Source organism: Rhinichthys klamathensis, unplaced genomic scaffold (assembly GCF_029890125.1).
Source record: "Rhinichthys klamathensis goyatoka isolate OS25496 unplaced genomic scaffold, OSU_Roscu_1.1 h1tg000811l_1, whole genome shotgun sequence".
Lineage (NCBI taxonomy): Eukaryota > Metazoa > Chordata > Actinopteri > Cypriniformes > Leuciscidae > Rhinichthys > Rhinichthys klamathensis.
The window spans coordinates 104,995-122,775 of NW_026607199.1; the positions used below are offsets into that span (position 1 = coordinate 104,995).

Genomic DNA, 17,781 nt, shown 5'->3' on the forward strand with positions numbered 1-17,781 from the left:
TTTACACAAAAATGCTTAGCGAGTCATTTTTTTTACACTAAAATCCACGGTAAAAAACGCATTATTTATGTCAGTGGCTTTACCTTTGAAACTGAGATTAGTATAAGGTTTGGTCCCATTTAGGATACTTCCATTTTCTCACTGTCACGCAAATACCCGTAAACTAAAGTTTGTTAAATCATCCAGTTGTGCTCGCAGGAACATCACCATTTCATTCATAAAGTAGACAACACACTCATGACAAATATGGAGTTATAGTGCTTGTAACTTTTAAATATAACTTGTAAACAATAACTTGTAAAATCAAATAATTATTTTGCCATTAATTAGGCGTATCAAATACTCCTTTTTAAGTATTTCACAGGACAATTGTACCTAATATACAACATATTTATATCTTTCTTTTTATAATTTGAAATATTAAGTTAAAATCTGAGCGTTCGGCTGACAAAAAAAGTTTGGGAACATCTGGTCTAATTGAAGCTGAGGAAAGGTGCGGGTTAGAAAAGAACAAGCGCTCGAGTTCTGAGTTGCTTGTGGACTGAGAGAGAGAAAAGCCTGTCGATCGCCCCCTGGAGGAGGAAGAAATAATCACGAGGCTGAGCTGTCCTTTGTGCACCGAAAGCAGACAGAGGCCAGAGAGAAAGCGAAATGAAAGACAAATAAATGAAGCAATTGAATTTAAAAGCATAACGAAGGAACAACCATGGGAGCCGAGCCATAAAGTGTATTAATGAAGATAAAGCAAAAGCTTACAGCACCTGGTATTCCCAGGCGGTCTCCCATCCAAGTACTAACCAGGCCCGACCCTGCTTAGCTTCCGAGATCGGACGAGATCGGGCGTGTTCAGGGTGGTATGGCCGTAAGCGAGAGTCTCAGCCAATAAAGAGCTATTTAAAGAAGGGACACCGGGGCTCAGCCTGCATTCACACACTTCCCAGCAGGCTGTAGCTGCAAGACAAACAGGAACCACCAACTGTTTTCATGCAGCCTTGAATATGAATCTGAGAGGACTCGTGTGTTTATGTTTTTTTTTTTTTTCAGACAAATGGCCCCAATCTCTGACTCCCTTCACCCATGCATTGTAGTGGGGTGAACTGTTGTCTCCAAATAGCCAGCAGGGTTCACATATGCACAGTCACACTCATTCATTCAGTGGTTCCACGTGATTAAAACAAGTAATCTTAACAAAACAGGAACAAATAAAAGCCAATAAAATCAACCATGTAAAACCAACTAGAACCAATGGTGTTGTTCATTTAACTTGAATGAAAGGTTTTAGTTAACTTCAATTGATGGTTTTCAGTTAACTTGAATTATTTAAGGTATCCTACATTTAAGGTGACTTGTTTAGTCTATATGTCTATATCACATTGGACGAAATCCATTTGGTCAGGTTAAAACAACTATGTGTAATAATTTTATCAGAAAATACAACAGAAACGGCACACACTATATATAACATCCATATTTACTGGGGGGAAAAAAAAAGTTCACAAAAGGTGTCATACCTGAACTACAGTAGCAAACACAAAGAAGGCTATGGGCTTTTTTGCATTCTGAAGCTTACAGAATATTAGTTAAGGCAGCACAGAATATGTACACTGCTCAAAAAAATAAAGGGAACAATCAAACAACACAATGTAACTCCAAGTCAATCACACTTCTGTGAAATCAAACTGTCCACTTAGGAAGCAACACTGATTGACAATCAATTTCACATGCTGTTGTGCAAATGGAATAGACAACAGGTCGAAATTATAGGCAATTAGCAAGACACCCCCAATAAAGGAGTGGTTCTACAGGTGGTGACCACAGACCACTTCTCAGTTCCTATGCTTTCTGGCTGATGTTTTGGTCACTTTTGTATGCTGGCGGTGCTTTCACTCTAGTAGTAGCATGAGACGGAGTCTACAACCCACACAAGTGGCTCAGGTAGTGCAGCTCATCCAGGATGGCACATCAATGCAAGCTGTGGCAAGAAGGTTTGCTGTGTCTGTCAGCGTAGTGTCCAGGGGCCTCATTTATAAACGTTGCGTACGCACAAAAGAAGGCGTACGCCGCTCTCTACGCAATAATTGGTATTTATAAAAAGCAAACTTGACGGTAAAATGTGCGGTCCTTCACGCAAGCTCTGACCCAGGCGTACGCACAAAAACGGGTGAAATGAGAAATAGCGACACCGTCGGCAGATGGAAGAAACACGTGAAAGTGTGTGAAACTGTAGACCGTTGTGTAATGGCAATACTGCCTCTCATAAATAACACGAAGACTTCACAAAGCAAGTCTTACAATTAACAGCCTACACGAACACCCGTTTGATCGATCTGCAACAGAAATGCAAATTAACACATATTTGCAAAAATAAAAGTGAAAAATATGTTCTGCAATAATATTGGCATGTTATACAATTCATCCTCATAAATAAGATGGTAAACAGAACGAAATAATGTACAAAACTGATATTCTCGCCAATGTGTCCGTCAGGCGGAGCAGATATAGATGCAATTAGATAGATAGATAATTAGGGAGATAGATAGATAGATAGATAGATAGATAGATAGATAGATAGATAGATAGATAGATAGATAGATAGATAGATAGATAGATAGATAGATAGATAGATAGATGTATTATTTGTCCACTGGGGAAAGTTGTTTTCATAGTAAAAATGTCTTTATCAGCTACGGAATCATGGTATTCATGCATATGCCTTTAGTTTGTTTTATTTTTGATAAAATAACGTATGACGTATGTCTCAATCATTCAGAAAGCTGCAAGAAATTACATTTGCGCTGAACTATTTCCCATTTCCAAGTAGATTATAACCGACATCTGTAGCTTGTCATTTCTTTTTTATTTCGGCCACAGTCCGAGGTTGTGAGGCTACAGCACTTACGGCGTCTGCAACCTTTTGCCACTCAAGTGCCAAAATGGCATTAGTAATGCCCACACTGTGCCCTCCAAACAACATTTTTCTCCTCTTTTCCACCTCGCCAACGATAACGTCTACTTTACATTGAGTGAAGTTACGTTTTTTTGATTTCCTCTCTATGTTTGCCATGATTTCGCAATCGATGAATATTAACTTATGGGCGTTTCACGGACTATTTATGGGCAACTATGGGCGTGACATGAAGCCGCAAAAGCTGTGCTACATTTAGAATTGATTGTGATTTATTAAGGGAAAAATGCGTAGGATGTGCGTGCGCACGGTTTTATAAATCCGAATATTTCTGTGCGTACGCACGTCCTATGTTTCATCCGTATGCCACTTCTGACGCAAATCCTACGCAAAGTTTTATAAATGAGGCCCCAGAGCATGGAGGCGCTACCAGGAGACAGGCCAGTACATCAGGAGACGTGGAGGAGGCAGTAGGAGGGCAACAACCCAGCAGCAGGACCGCTACCTCAGCCTTTGTGCAAGGAGGAGCAGGAGGAGCACTGCCAGAGCCCTGCAAAATGACCTCCAGCAGGCCACAAATGTGCCTGTGTCTGCTCAAACGGTCAGAAACAGACTCCATGAGGGTGGTATGAAGGCCCGACGTCCACAGGTGGGGGTTGTGCTTACAGCCCAACACCATGCAGGACGTTTGGCATTTGCCAGAGAACACCAAGATTGGCAAATTGCTGAAAAGCTGCAGTGCTCTTCACTGATGAAAGCAGGCAGCAGAACGTTCTCCACGGCGTCTCAAGACTCTGACACGTCTGTCACGTGCTTAGAGTGAACCTGCTTTCATCTGTGAAGAGCACAGGGCGCCAGTGGCTAATTTGCCAATCTTGGTGTTCTCTGGCAAATGCCAAACGTTCTGCATGGTGTTGGGCTGTAAGCACAACCCCCACCTGTGGACGTCGGGCCTTCATACCACCCTCATGGAGTCTGTTTCTGACCGTTTGAGCAGACACATGCACATTTGTGGCCTGCTGGAGGTCATTTTGCAGGGCTCTGGCAGTGCTCCTTCTGCTCCTCCTTGCACAAAGGCTGAGGTAGCGGTCCTGCTGCTGGGTTGTTGCCCTCCTACTGCCTCCTCCACGTCTCCTGATGTACTGGCCTGTCTCCTGGTAGCGCCTCCATGCTCTGGACACTACGCTGACAGACACAGCAAACCTTCTTGCCACAGCTCACATTGATGTGCCATCCTGGATGAGCTGCACTACCAGAGCCACTTGTGTGGGTTGTAGACTCCGTCTCATGCTACTACTAGAGTGAAAGCACCGCCAGCATACAAAAGTGACCAAAACATCAGCCAGAAAGCATAGGAACTGAGAAGTGGTCTGTGGTCACCACCTGTAGAACCACTCCTTTATTGGGGGTGTCTTGCTAATTGCCTATAATTTCGACCTGTTGTCTATTCCATTTGCACAACAGCATGTGAAATTGATTGTCAATCAGTGTTGCTTCCTAAGTGGACAGTTTGATTTCACAGAAGTGTGACTGACTTGGAGTTACATTGTGTTGTTTAAGTGTTCCCTTTATTTTTTTTGAGCATTGTATATGAAAGGAAATACTAACTATTTCAGTAAACAGGAACTAGAAAAAAGCTTTCTCCTATCATATTTATAACATAGCATATGCACACCTGACCTAACCTCATTTGATAGAATAGCTGCTCTTTCCAGTGCAAAATCTGCAATACTCACCAGAAACACTCTGGGCCCGTTGTCTGCAATCACAACTTGACCAGTACCCTTCACAAACTCTGGATCTTACTTTTGTAAGAATAAACACAGCACAGGTTGCACACAAGTATGTGTAAGGCCTACAAAACAACATCGTAAATAAGTGATGACGCCAAAACAAGTTATTGCTATTGAGGCCTGCAGGCGGCAGTAATGCGCGACATGTGCAAAAGAATGGCAATGACGTCACGAAGAAGAAAAGGACGTTGTTATCCTGTCCGTGTGCTTCGGGTCCTTATGAAGTGAACAGTCAAATATTTATGTTTTAATCTGTTTGATTTCACTATTGGCATTTCATATTTACTACTGCAAAAGGGAAACAACACAAAGGTAATTATATTCTTCTGTGAATTTTAGATGACGAATAAAGTCGCAGTGATCAACGATTGATTGATTGATTAAGTAACGTTACATTGGACTATTATTATTATTATGAACCTTCCTTAGCTGGCCACATGAGCTGGTCATAGATTGTGTGAGCCTTTCAGTATCAAAATCTAGAAAGAATCCTACCTAGAGTGTTTTTATTTGGCAGTTTGTTGTGATTTGCTTGAACCTTGTGTGTTTTCTGTTACTTTGCATTTTTCAATCCATCTTCCTAACAAAGGGTGACATGTACATACACAGTACACACATTCGCACTCATACCCATTACCCATAAACAATTTGCTGTCTCCAATGCCCCTGTCCTTCATGTCTTTGAATTGTGGGGTAAAACCGGAGCAACATGCAAGCAAACAAACACCGCACAAAAAGGCCTCCTCCTTGTTTAAGCCTTTCTGCAATTGTTCAGATTTATTTAAGTTGTTATGATGGTGAATCTAATAGAGAACATTTTCACCCAAGGGAAGTGCAAATTATTTACAAAACCCAGAAGAGTGAAATGGCAAAAAATAGAGTAATGTCCAACACATACACTAACGTTACCTGTCAAAAGTTTGGCGTAATTTATTATTTTTAAAATGGTTTAAAAAAAGTTTTTATGCTCACCAAGCTTGCATTTAATGTGATTAAAAATACTGTAAATCTGCAATGTTGTAAAATATTGTTACTATTTAAAATAATTTATTCCTGTGATGGCAAAGCTGAATTTTCAGCAGATATTACTCGTCAGAGTCACATGATCCTTCAGAAAACATTCTATGCTCTTGGTGCTCAAGAAACACATTATTTTCAAGATTAAAAACAGTTGTGCTGCTTAATATTTTTGTGAAAACATAACATACAGTACCATTCAAAAAAAGACAAGAAAACAATTTTATTCAACAAGGATGCATTAAATTGATGATGATATTTCTATATATATAAAAAAAATGCTGTTCTTTTGAACTTTATCAAAGCATCCTGAAAAAAAAGATCACGGGTTCCACAAAAATATTAAGCAGCAAAAACATTGATAGTAATACGAACTGATATAAGAACTGTAATAACTGATTACAGCACCAGTAATAATTGATAATAATTGAACACCAAATAAGCATATTTATGAAGGATGATAAGTCAGCCAGCCTCAGTCAGTCGTAATGATCCTCCATCATCACTGGAGTAATGGCTGCTAGAAATTCAGCTTTGCATCACATGAATACATTTAAAAATATATTAAAATAGAAAATGGTTATTTTTAAGATGTAAGAATATTTCACGATATCATTGTTTTTGCTGTATTTTTGATCAAATAAACGCAGCCTTGGTGAGCATAAGAGACTTTCCAAAACAGTGATAAAATATGTCTTTTTTTCCCCTTTGGGTTTTTCTCAGATGGGGGAGGTGGAGTTGTCCTGTCTGGCTTATGCCAAAATGTTCCTACATGCCAGTCAGTTTCCACGCTGCAGTGTGAACGGCCTGCTGTTGTCCTCCAGTCCAGCAGGGGGAGCTGTGTGTATCACAGACTGTGTGCCGCTGCTCCACTCGCACTTGTCTTTGGCTCCAATCACACAGCTCGCTCTTACACAGGTAACTACTAGGGATCGACCGATATGGATTTTTTAGTGCCGATACCGATACCGATTTTTTTCCCATCAGCCTTAGCCGATGACCGATACGGGCTGCCGATTTTCTTGAGCCGATATTTGGAGCCGATACATTTTGCTCCCTCAATTTACATCATAAAAATGACATGATGTTAACAAATGTTACAGGTCTCAATTTAATAAAAGTAACATTTATTTAACGTAAAAAAACAATATTTAACAAATATTAAAAACATGTGAGGTAGAACAAGAACAAGTAGATAAACAATATTTAACAAATATTAAAAACATGAGGTAGAACAAAAAAAAGTTCACTGCTGAAAATAAATATTTAAGCATAAATAAAATAATTACACTATTGCACACAGTAGCAACTAGCATAATAAAGTGCACAGTGCACACTGTACTTCATTTTAAAAGTAACGAACTATTTACTGCCATGGTTTAAATTTTCTACATAAAATAAAATGAGCATGTCTAGTCTCTAATATCACTGCGATGGCGAGGGAGACACACACCACACGCGTCCAAACCTCAGCCAGGTGGTCGCTGAATAAATATCCCACAAAAAGCACGGAACAACGTTGGTATTACTTAATCCTATGACCAGTGTTCGTAACAGCTACCGTACGCATACTAGGGCTGTCAAAATTGCTCAAATGGCGTTTGTATATTCCCTCTAAAAAAACATATTTGAACATATCGTCGTGTATTTGGTCAATGACGCGCATTACGTCAATAACAGGACAAATTAATACAAAGAGACATAACTAGTAGTATTAAGTAGCTTATTTGAGTTTAAACATATTTGACAACGTATTACTACAAAAAAAACGAGTAAATCAACTAATGGCCAAGACCGCAGAGCTCACTCTGGCTCGCCCGGACTCGCAGGCGCACTCTCTCTCTCTCTCTCGCACTCACCCTCACGCTCTCCGCGCATACCGGTTTAAATGAACAACAACAAACAAAAGTTGAGTGCTGATCAAGAGTTTTGTGCAAGCAATTTAAGGTATATAGCAGGCTTCATTCAGTGATTGAAACAAATACATTAATTGAAGTTTCACAGTACATAGAACCGACACTGAGCGCTCCGAGCGAGATGTGCTGTAGTAACGTTAGTCTGCTACCGCGAGCGTGTTTTTCCACATTTGAATATTAATTTTCACCTTTAAAATTCAGTTTTTTTAAACTATTCGAATATATATTCGTATTTAGAATATTCATTGACAGCCCTAATGCATACTGAACGGATAGCCTACAGCAATTTGCAGCTCCCTAAATACAATGGCAAGCAAGCAGTTTAATAGACGAGTCATTCGCGATTTCCATTTGGACCCACAAACTTGCTTAGCTATATAGTTGCAACCACATAACAGTTATAGAGCAACGTGTTTCCATTTTCAAAGTGTTTGACAATATTTCAGCAGTCAAACAGTTAAAAGATGCTTTGAAAGTTTAAAAGTTACCGTTATCTTGAAGCGCAGGTTGCACTCTGCTAGTGGGGGAGGGACAGTGCAGGGTCTGCACGTGAACTGCAGCGTCTCCAGCAGCACAGAGCTGCCTGTGGACGCCTGTCTATAAATAATGCCGGGAAAAAACTATCGGCGAACGCAGCAGCCGCGTATCGGCCGATTCCGATACACGTAAAAACCGCAAATATCGGCCCGATATATCGGCCGGCCGATATATCGGTCGATCACTAGTAACTACGCCTTTAATGAATGTTGGCAGTGGAAAACTAGCACAGCGAGAGAAAAGTGGAGATGAAGCATGAAGTTCGCAGTGTCAGAATGCCAGTCTGTCAGTCAAGTCTGAACTAGCAAGACGCAACGCATTACGACAACGACAGATAGTCTGATTGCATATAAAAAATAAACATTAAATGTCTTGAGCAGTGTTGTGGAAGTTACTCTGGAAATGTAATTAAATTATTGATTACTCCTTTTAAAAGTAATCAAGTTACTGTTCTGATTACTTTTTTCAAAAGTAACTAGTTAGATTACTAGCCCCCCCCCCCCCCCCAATTCATTTAAAAAAAAAAAAAAAAAACCAGAATAACTTCTTTAGCCTGCTCATGAATTAACTTTATTGGGAAGTGCATACTCTCTCTCGCAACAAACAAAATTAAGCCAGTCTCATCTGACTTTTAACTCCACTTTTTAAAATATTTTTATATTTGGACTGGACTCGACAGTAGAAGTTGATGCATTGCTCTCCGCGCCCGATACTTTCTCGAGAAGTTTTACCGTGCTGTGCTGCCCTTTCAGATGTGTTAACAAATTAGAATTTCTAGTTTTTCGCAGTTGAAAATGTTTTCTTGCCCCCCACATAATTGACGTAGCTCACAATAATGTTCTTACCGTTGACAGAAATAAACTAAAAACAAAGCTTGTATTTCCAGCTACAGAACGCGTAATTTTCTCTCCATGCTGAGTTTGTTTTCGTTGGCTTACCCACCGCGCAAGCTCTTACCAGTCAAAGTAGGTCTCGGGTAGATGACGTCACGGACTCGCGTGTGTGACAGGCATGCATCTGAAAAGCTATTTCTCTTTTTACAATCTAGATCAGGGGTTCTCAAACATTTTGGAGCCAGGGACCCCTTACAGGGGAAAAACATTTCCAAGGACCCCCTCATATTTATAACAGTGATTGAGCACAAAGTTAATGTGGGAGCGGCTAATAAAATATTTTTGCACAAATGGTCTCCACCCAGGGTCCTATGCAGGAATTTCTAAATAGCCTACTGAGGTCCCAAAAGTGATCTTGCTAGAGAGGTTGGATTTTTGATGTTCTTGATCTACACATGTGCATTTTAAGGTGTTTTAAGGCCCAAAAATTGGATAACTATAGCTTTAAAAGCATGTCAGTGGGCAGTGGCATACATTTTTTTGTCAAGATGACAGTTTAAATTTTATGATCCATATACAAAATGGAAATGCAGAATGTATATGATTATTGTTCACATGTAGGCTATATCAAAACTCAATCACATATTCCAAACCTTAAATGAAAAATGTTTCAAGGATTATTCTGCACAAAAAATATAGCCTTAGCCCATATTTATACAATAATAATGGCAATATGTTTAATAGGTGCGTGTGCTGTTAAATTGAGCTCATACCCACTGTAATTAGCTAAAAAACTTACAGTATATCTGTGTTAAATAGGAATCCATAATGTTAATCTCATCCTGGGCATAGTATGCTTCTCTTGACCTGTAGCTATTTCCTTTCCCAAAGCTGAGCTTTGATCGATACTTTGCAAACTGATTGTTTCAGTCGTTCGTTTAAAACTTCTATCTAAAACAGCTGTTTAGTTTTGCTATTTAGGCCTACATCTTATCTCGCACTTTATGACCGTTAACTGAAGCGTCGTGCGGGAACTCGCGCTCGGCTTGCAGCTTCTGTGAACATAAGCCCCGCCTACTTTGAATTAATCTCCGACTCAAACATTTTGACTCGACTGCTGTTGTTGTTAGTCTGCTGAAGCAGCTCAGACGAGAAGGTCAGTTATCATCGCGATGTACAATATCCTTGTAGCACCAAATTAAGTTAATATTATGCAATTATTTCACAACTTTCATTATATAACACACAGAAAAATGACAGAGGTCCGGACATCGGGGACCTCAATTGTGGGTACGGCCCTGGCCCTGTCCCTATGCACTTTTTAATATTACAGCACAATTTTTTAATTTTCCATTAAATAAGTTGCATCTGAATGTGTAATAGGCCTACTTGTTGCGTTGTTGAGGCGTTAGCCTTCCCCTCACTCCACAGCAAACCTTAAATTAATGGTAGCTATTCAGAACAAAACGAGAATGAAAAATAAGTAGGCTACCCTATAAGATAATAATACAAATAATAATAATAATAATAATAGTAAAGGCAACATTTATTTTAAACATCAAGTCTAAACGAATTAATTTGAATCAAAACTGAAACTGCACAGACGTTGGGCTCGTGCATCTCTCATTCGGTCCAAAGTTTCCACATTTGCGATGTAGCCTAACATTTGGATGCTTAACTGTAAAGAAAGCTGCATGCTTCAGTCCCAGTATAGCCCTACACATATCAGCATCTTCACATGCGGAGAAATGCAATTGGAATAACAGCAAGTCGACAGAATGATTGTACTGCCTTCATAGTGTACAACAGATAAATTAAATTAAGCCAAACTTTATATAAGTTCGGTTGATTGTATTTTATTTTGATAATGATCAGGCTTCTAATGTCAAATCTAGCAGTGCTAGAACTGACATATTGTGCGCGCACGCGAGACGCTGGCGCGATTACTTGGGATTTTTTCCTCAGCAGTGGAAACAAAGGAATAGCTACTAATTATTTATGGTCATACAGATAAGAAAAGAGTTCATCATTCAAAACGGTAAAGTGTCCATTGTGTATACATTAAAAATGACAACAAAATGTCATGCCTTTTAAAAATAAAGAAAACAACAGGATGCGGGTGCCGTCTCTGTCTCCTTCTGGCGCATGTGCCCCAAAATCAACCAAAACACAGCGAATAGTCTACTTGACGCACAGACATACGAAATACAGATATATTATCTATCTAGAAACCTAAGTGTCTACTTTGTATTATTTGACGTTGAATGCATTATATAAGTCACTTTGTAATAAATAGCATGTTTTCAGATGATAAAGAAAACACGAATTATAGTCCGGAAAAAACGGTAGACTGTTATAAATTATTTCGCGGACCCCCTGGCTATTGTTCGACCCCACTTTAAGAACCACTGAAGAACTGTTTTGTTCCGTTTCACAACAGTTCTTACATTTTTTCTTTTCTTGGTGTGAAAAAAAAGTAAAGAACCTTTATTGATGTATGCAGTATTTTCATAAGTTGAAAATGGAGGGTTAGTTTAAAACAGCCAATTCCTAATAGAAAATTTCTGTATAATGAAGATTTTGTATATATTTTTGCGTATCTCAATCAATGTTTAAGTAGATTACATGTTCTTCTGAAATATCCAATATCTAAATGTTTTATTGCTTTCTAATAGTTTTTTTTTTTAAGAATGATGTTGAATTATCTATATTAGCAGCATTAACAGCATGACATTGTTCTATTCCTCATTTGTAAGTTACTTTGGATAAAGGGTTTTTTTACGTGAATGAATGTTAATGTAATGACATTTATATGCTGCTCTAGAAATCTAGAATTCATGATGATATTTCCTGTTGTAGGTCGATGTTTGGTGTGCACAAACACAGCAAAGGATTGTGGGATATTATCAGGCCAACGCTTGTGTGTCAGACAGCAGGTACTCCTTCATCTTTTCTTATTTCGAGTTCCTAATTTTTCCACTGCATTTCACTTTCTCTTACTGTCTTTTTCCAGCCCTACACCCTGTGCATTGAAGATCGCAGAGAAGATCTTCGAGCAGTGTAACAATGCCGTGTTACTCATGGTAATTTTGTTTAAAATGTCACCTTGTTACGAAAGTTACTAGGAAAAGTCCTTTTTTAATTGGAAAAATGTTTGCCTCAGATTGATGGAGAAAAGATGTTTCCAGGCTGCCGTGTTCCTCCGATTGTCATGTATGAGCGCAAAGACGCTCGCTGGGCACTCAAAGACAAACACACGTAAGAAAATCTCAAAGAATGCGCTGTTTTGTTTTTGATGATAATGTTGTAGTGCAGCTTTTAATGACATGTGTTTTCATTAGAATAATGCTTCGGCAGTGGGAAGAAACCTGTTCCGTGGTTAATCAGCTGTTCAGCTCTGGTGATCAGGCACTATTGGTGGATTTTGACAGCCATTTGGATGACATCACAAAAGACTGGACCAATCCGAAACTCAATGCCAAGATCATGGAGTTGGTCTCCCCAGCCAATGGAAATGTTTAACTATACAGACTAAATCAGCTCATGTCATAGTGTTTTCACTTAAATTCTGTTTTTAATATTATTTGACTGTGTATCGTGCTTCATTTTGTCAAATTTTATATGATAGAAATGAAATATGCTGAAACATAATTTTCTTGTTCATTATGATTTGGTGCTTTGATCCTAAAAATAAACACACACTTACATTGAGGTGGATATAATACAACCAGCATATTTCCTTACTTTCATCTTTCTACATGTCATATTTAAGTAATTTAATAATAAGCTATTAATTGTTGATTTAAAGATCTATCTAAACATTAAATAATTCTGTAATAAAACGAAAATGTTCTTCTTCAGGTTCTTTCATTACATCCGAATTCTCCGTTTTTCAGATTTAATAAGAATTTTTACACATCCGGACTAAACTGAAAAAAAAAAAAAAAAAAAGTAGAATAGTCTATAATTCAGCTTGAACTAAATGAAGGTGATTGTATTAATGGCTGATGGCATGTGCATTAATCAAGTCTCTTTAGATGAGCAGGTGATTCCTTGCAGCAAATTGAGAACAAATCAAAGCACTCAGAGCAGCATGAGTGCCTTTTTAATTTGAAATATGAGAATCTTCGGGTGTGTCTGGAGCTTTTATTTCCTGTTCTCTTCCCTTCTTTTCTTTTCAGCACTGCTAATGTTTGCATTTCTAAACCTGTATGATTCTTCTGTGGAACATAAAACATATTTTGAGAATTGTCTCTGTGTTTTTGCCCACACAATGAAAGTCAACTGGCACTATTAAATTTAATCTGTTTAAGCCAATCAGAATTCAGGGTTACTATCATGTTAAGTTAAGCCTGCTTTCTGGAATACCCTCCAGGGGAGCAAATAATCACACATGCTGAGTAGCAATACAAAGTAAAGATTAAATGGATGAGTAAAGGTGTGGCAGGGAAGAGGGAGAGGGTCAAACACAACAATCAATAAAACAGACCTACAATACACTCGTTATACAGATGTATGAATATTAAAACATATGTGAAAACAAGTGAGATTTGACGTTGTTGTCATATTAGTGTATATTTTAGGAGGTCCACCAAAGGAGACAAATGGGTAGTTGACGTGACGTGGCTTTTTCACCGTCACAGAAGGAAAAAAAGTAATTATTTCACATTTTCATCATTTAAAATACTGTAAATGGTTAAACATTTTCTTGTTTTACATGAATTTGTTGTTTTAATATCAGAGTTATTTTGAATTTTTTTTACAACTTTGAGCCAAATCTCTAAATTGTCCTATGGTGTGACGGGAGACAACATTATTTCATTAATATTACCTTTTATAAATAAAGAAAATAATGTTTAAAAATCTTAATGGACACTCCTGGCATAATTGTGCAAGTGTCTACTTCACTAAGTGGCCATCACTTTTCCTATACATACATTTCTATAAGTGTAGGAATTTCATAAAGTTTGTCTCAGAAAAAAATGTCCTTTGGTGTTATGCAATAACCTGATATTAAGTTGGGCAATATCATGGACAACTACATTTAATTGAAAGACCCCATTCAAGGTCATGTGACTGAAGACCCATATGAAGCCCATGAGCAGTGCACATGGTAAGTATTTCTCTCAGAATTGTTCAAATATTTAACTATGTTTTCAGACCACGGAAGTTGTTAAGTTTTTTTGTCCTTTGGTGTGACACCCCTAAATTTCATTTTTTAATTCAAATTTGTATTTTTAACAGCAGGACTATGTAATACAATGCAAATGTATCATGCCAATTGCTAATGACAGTTAAGCTAGCATTAGCATGGTTATTAACATGCCACAAAAGCTCAAATGTCCTTTGGCGTGACAGGAAATGTCCTTTGGTGTGACAGGAAATGTCCTTTGGTGTGACACTTTGGCCTGTCACACCATAGGACACAGATGTCACAAATAGGACAAGACCTCCTTAAGAAGCTATTAAAACAAATAGATAAAGTTTGTTAACATACTTTTCATTATTTTTTTTACCAGTTTTGATGATTTTAAATTCAATAATGACTTACATTTTAATGTTTATTGCTATTTTTTGGACATTACATAAAATGTTCTGAAGTGTTACTAAAACAACTATAATGTATAATGTAACAACTATAAACAAATATAAAGTACATAAATACAGTGCTACTACTTTATAATGCTACTTAACTTTTTTTAGAACAGAAAGAACTGAGGGAGAGATGAGTGCAAAAGAGAGGACCAGACAGAAAAAGGATCCACAGAGAAAGGAGGCGATCCTAAGAGAACGACGGAGAAAGTAAATCAAACTGAAATGTTGCCATATACATCATATACATCTTAAAATAATTCAGGGATCTTGCTGAGTGACTGAAGGACTGCTAATTGTTCAGTATCAGAATAGACCTGTGTGAGGTTCAGGTTCAACATTAGTTACATAATAAGCTTGTTATTACAGAATAATAATCTATATTGTGTTTAGGGCTGTCAGTTAAACGCGTTATTAACGGCGTTAACGCAAACCCATTTTAACGGCGTTAATTTTTTTATCGCGCGATTAACGGTCTTTTTGGCATAGCAAACTTTGTAGGTTTTTTTTCACATGCTTTTGCAACAGGACGACACGGGCGGCGCTACGCTATGAAACCCATTCATTTCAATGGCTTGGGCCGCGCGAGGACGTTTTGAAAGCGCAAGCGGATCTAGCTAGACCTGAAACAAAACAACAGGCACGCTGCACACACTTGTTTGGGCTTGCGAGCCGGATGCGCGAGCGCGAATCTCTCTGCTCGCGCGCGGAATATAATGTGCCGAGCACGAATCCCTCTGCTCGAGTCGCGCGCTCTCAGATACACGCTGCTCTTGTAAGAATTTTCTCTGGGCTCGCTCAGAGAACATGCCTGCACTTAAAACGTGTTCAGTGCAATCGCGAATCTCTCCTCTTCCCCAGCTAACAATTTTGGGTTATAAGAACGTTTTCATAACGTTCCCATTAAGTTATAAAAACGTTATTTCTGAATGTTATAGGAACGTTCAAAACGTCCAGTTTTGAGTGGATGACGAGCGCGAGACGCCGAAATGGATGCCAATAAGATTCTGAATGGAAAGTTTACTTTTAAAAAGTTGCCAAATGGTTCCATTGACAAGACCAAAGTGATCTGTGCGTTTTGTCGTTGTGAACTGATCATCATCGCAGCACGTCCAGTCTGAATACCACTTGATGATGGCCAGCACACACACACACACACACACACACACACACGCACACAGCTGATGCGAATTCTCCGCCCCCTCGTCAATATCAGGACCTCGTCAGTATTTCTTTCACCTGGACAGTGTTACATTGTGTGAGAGAGATTATTTGCTCCAAGTGATAATGTTTTAGTGTGGAATTGAACATTATATGCCAATATTGTTTTCAATAAAAAACATTTGCACAAAGCAAGCCGATCCACTTTTCCATGTTGATAAGAGCATTAAAATGAGAAAAAAATAATGGGACAAAAAGAAATCAAGAGACATTTAGAATAGATAAAAATGTGTGATTAAATGCGATTAATCGCGAGTTAACTATGACATTAATGCGATTAATCGCGATTAAATATTTTAATCGTTTGACAGCACTAATTGTGTTTTATAAGAAATTGACAAGTAAGTGGTTACATTTGTAGGGAAAACACAGGTCATGAGTTCATAATTGAGTATGCATTACATTAATTTCTCTGTTGATCCATTCATCTATATTATATCATTATTTCAAACAGATATCATTTAAGAAGGCTCTCTGGGAATTGGATACATTCAACATTAAAGCACTAGGAAGGAAGAGACAAACTAAACTTATGCAATGTTTTTAGGGATTTTATTTTCATGTCAGAAGCCAAGTTTCCATCCACTTGTCAATCGAATTATCTGAAGTTCGGTAAAAAACCTCATGCGAATAAAGCTGGTGAAAGTGTGTTTCCATCCAACGGCTTTAAAGCGAATAAAAACCTGTGCGTAATGACGACACATGCTGTTTTACGATCAAATTGGTATATCGAATTGATTTGAGACATTTTCCATTCATTTTCTCACCGAATTGCACAACATTCAAGCCAACATTTGCGAACAAAGTTTTGCTAGACAAAATGGATCGCGCCATAATAACGTTTCCATCAGCGTTTATCGCATAAGCCGTATATCCATCAAGACAAAATCCGATGAGACCGAACGCATTTGAGTCGATATTCATGAAATTCAATCGAATTTTTCTGTTTCCATAAGGCATTTTTAATTCGATATTACTTAATTCGGATAAAAACGTGTGGATGGAAACATAGCCAGTGTTTCCTTATTGATGGATCTATAATCAAAGTTACTTTTGGTGTAATATGTTTTGCACAGTTTATATTGCTGAAAAATAAAAACAAATGTCCTCCTTTATAATTGTTACAATAAACACTATATATTCGGACTCTTTTTATGCAATGACTATCTTTGTCCTTTGGTGTGACGTTTTGTCCTATGGTGTGACAAACATAAAACAACAGAAAAATATACTTATTTTAAAATATCTTTTTAAAAAAAGAGTCAAGTTTGGCATTAGGGGAGTTTCAATAATATCTCCTCTTAGATGGGTACAATTTCAAACAGTTTTGTAAGGTTGGCGAAAAAGTTTTATTGACATTCGTAGGGAAAAGTTTATCAAGTTCATCTATTCATGGTGAAAATTATTTTAATTTGTACTTTCATGTAAAATAAATATCACTTTCATAAAAAATGTTTTAATGTGAACAATTCTCTCAAGTATTTTTTTATATGTTATTTAATATAATTTCTTAATACTTTTTAAATGTCACACCATAGGACACATTTACAGTAGTGTTGAGTGAAAACGTGAAAAAAAAAATGTGAAGTCATTGACAAAATGAGTAACCACTACTATTTTCTGAAACTGCAGTTTTCATACTCCATAAATATATGTATTTTTTCTTAAAAAATTATGTTTTCCAAAAAAAGTACTTTTTCTTGGCCATTTGTCAACTACCCAAATACCAATTTTCCTAAAATATCAAATACCAACTTCATCATTCATTCATTCATTGTAGTGCCCTCATAGGTGGACCTCCTAAAATATACACTAATATGACAACAACGTCAAATCTCACTTGTTTTCACATATGTTTTAATATTCATACATCTGTATAAAACATATGTGAAAACAAGTGAGATTTGACGTTGTTGTCAAATTAGTGTATATTTTAGGAGGTCCACCAAAGGAGACAAATACCAATT

At 37.7% G+C, this 17,781-nt stretch overlaps 1 protein-coding gene and 1 non-coding gene across 2 annotated transcripts; one reads left to right on the forward strand and one right to left on the reverse strand.

The window, feature by feature from the left end:
- Positions 1 to 749: 749 nt before the first annotated feature.
- On the reverse strand, positions 750 to 868 carry LOC130078077 (5S ribosomal RNA). The gene has a single exon (XR_008805881.1). It is a non-coding gene; the product is annotated as a 5S ribosomal RNA (ribosomal RNA).
- A 4,024-nt stretch (positions 869 to 4,892) lies between these two features.
- Positions 4,893 to 12,857, forward strand: emc9 (ER membrane protein complex subunit 9). Its single transcript, XM_056243569.1, has 6 exons — positions 4,893 to 5,010; positions 6,439 to 6,633; positions 11,861 to 11,937; positions 12,015 to 12,084; positions 12,165 to 12,259; positions 12,343 to 12,857. The coding sequence occupies exons 2-6, from the start codon at positions 6,439 to 6,441 to the stop codon at positions 12,521 to 12,523; spliced, it is 618 nt and encodes a 205-aa protein (XP_056099544.1). The 5' UTR covers positions 4,893 to 5,010; the 3' UTR covers positions 12,524 to 12,857.
- The last annotated feature ends 4,924 nt before the right edge of the window (positions 12,858 to 17,781 follow it).

Excerpts from the sequence above, each read along its gene's own strand:
- emc9 (XM_056243569.1), top strand. The coding sequence starts at position 6,439 with ATGGGGGAGGTGGAGTTGTCCTGTCTGGCTTATGCCAAAATGTTCCTA. Across the intron at positions 11,938-12,014 it reads GCTTGTGTGTCAGACAGCAG|CCCTACACCCTGTGCATTGA; the intron begins GTACTCCTTCAT and ends GTCTTTTTCCAG. Across the intron at positions 12,260-12,342 it reads GCACTCAAAGACAAACACAC|AATAATGCTTCGGCAGTGGG; the intron begins GTAAGAAAATCT and ends TGTTTTCATTAG.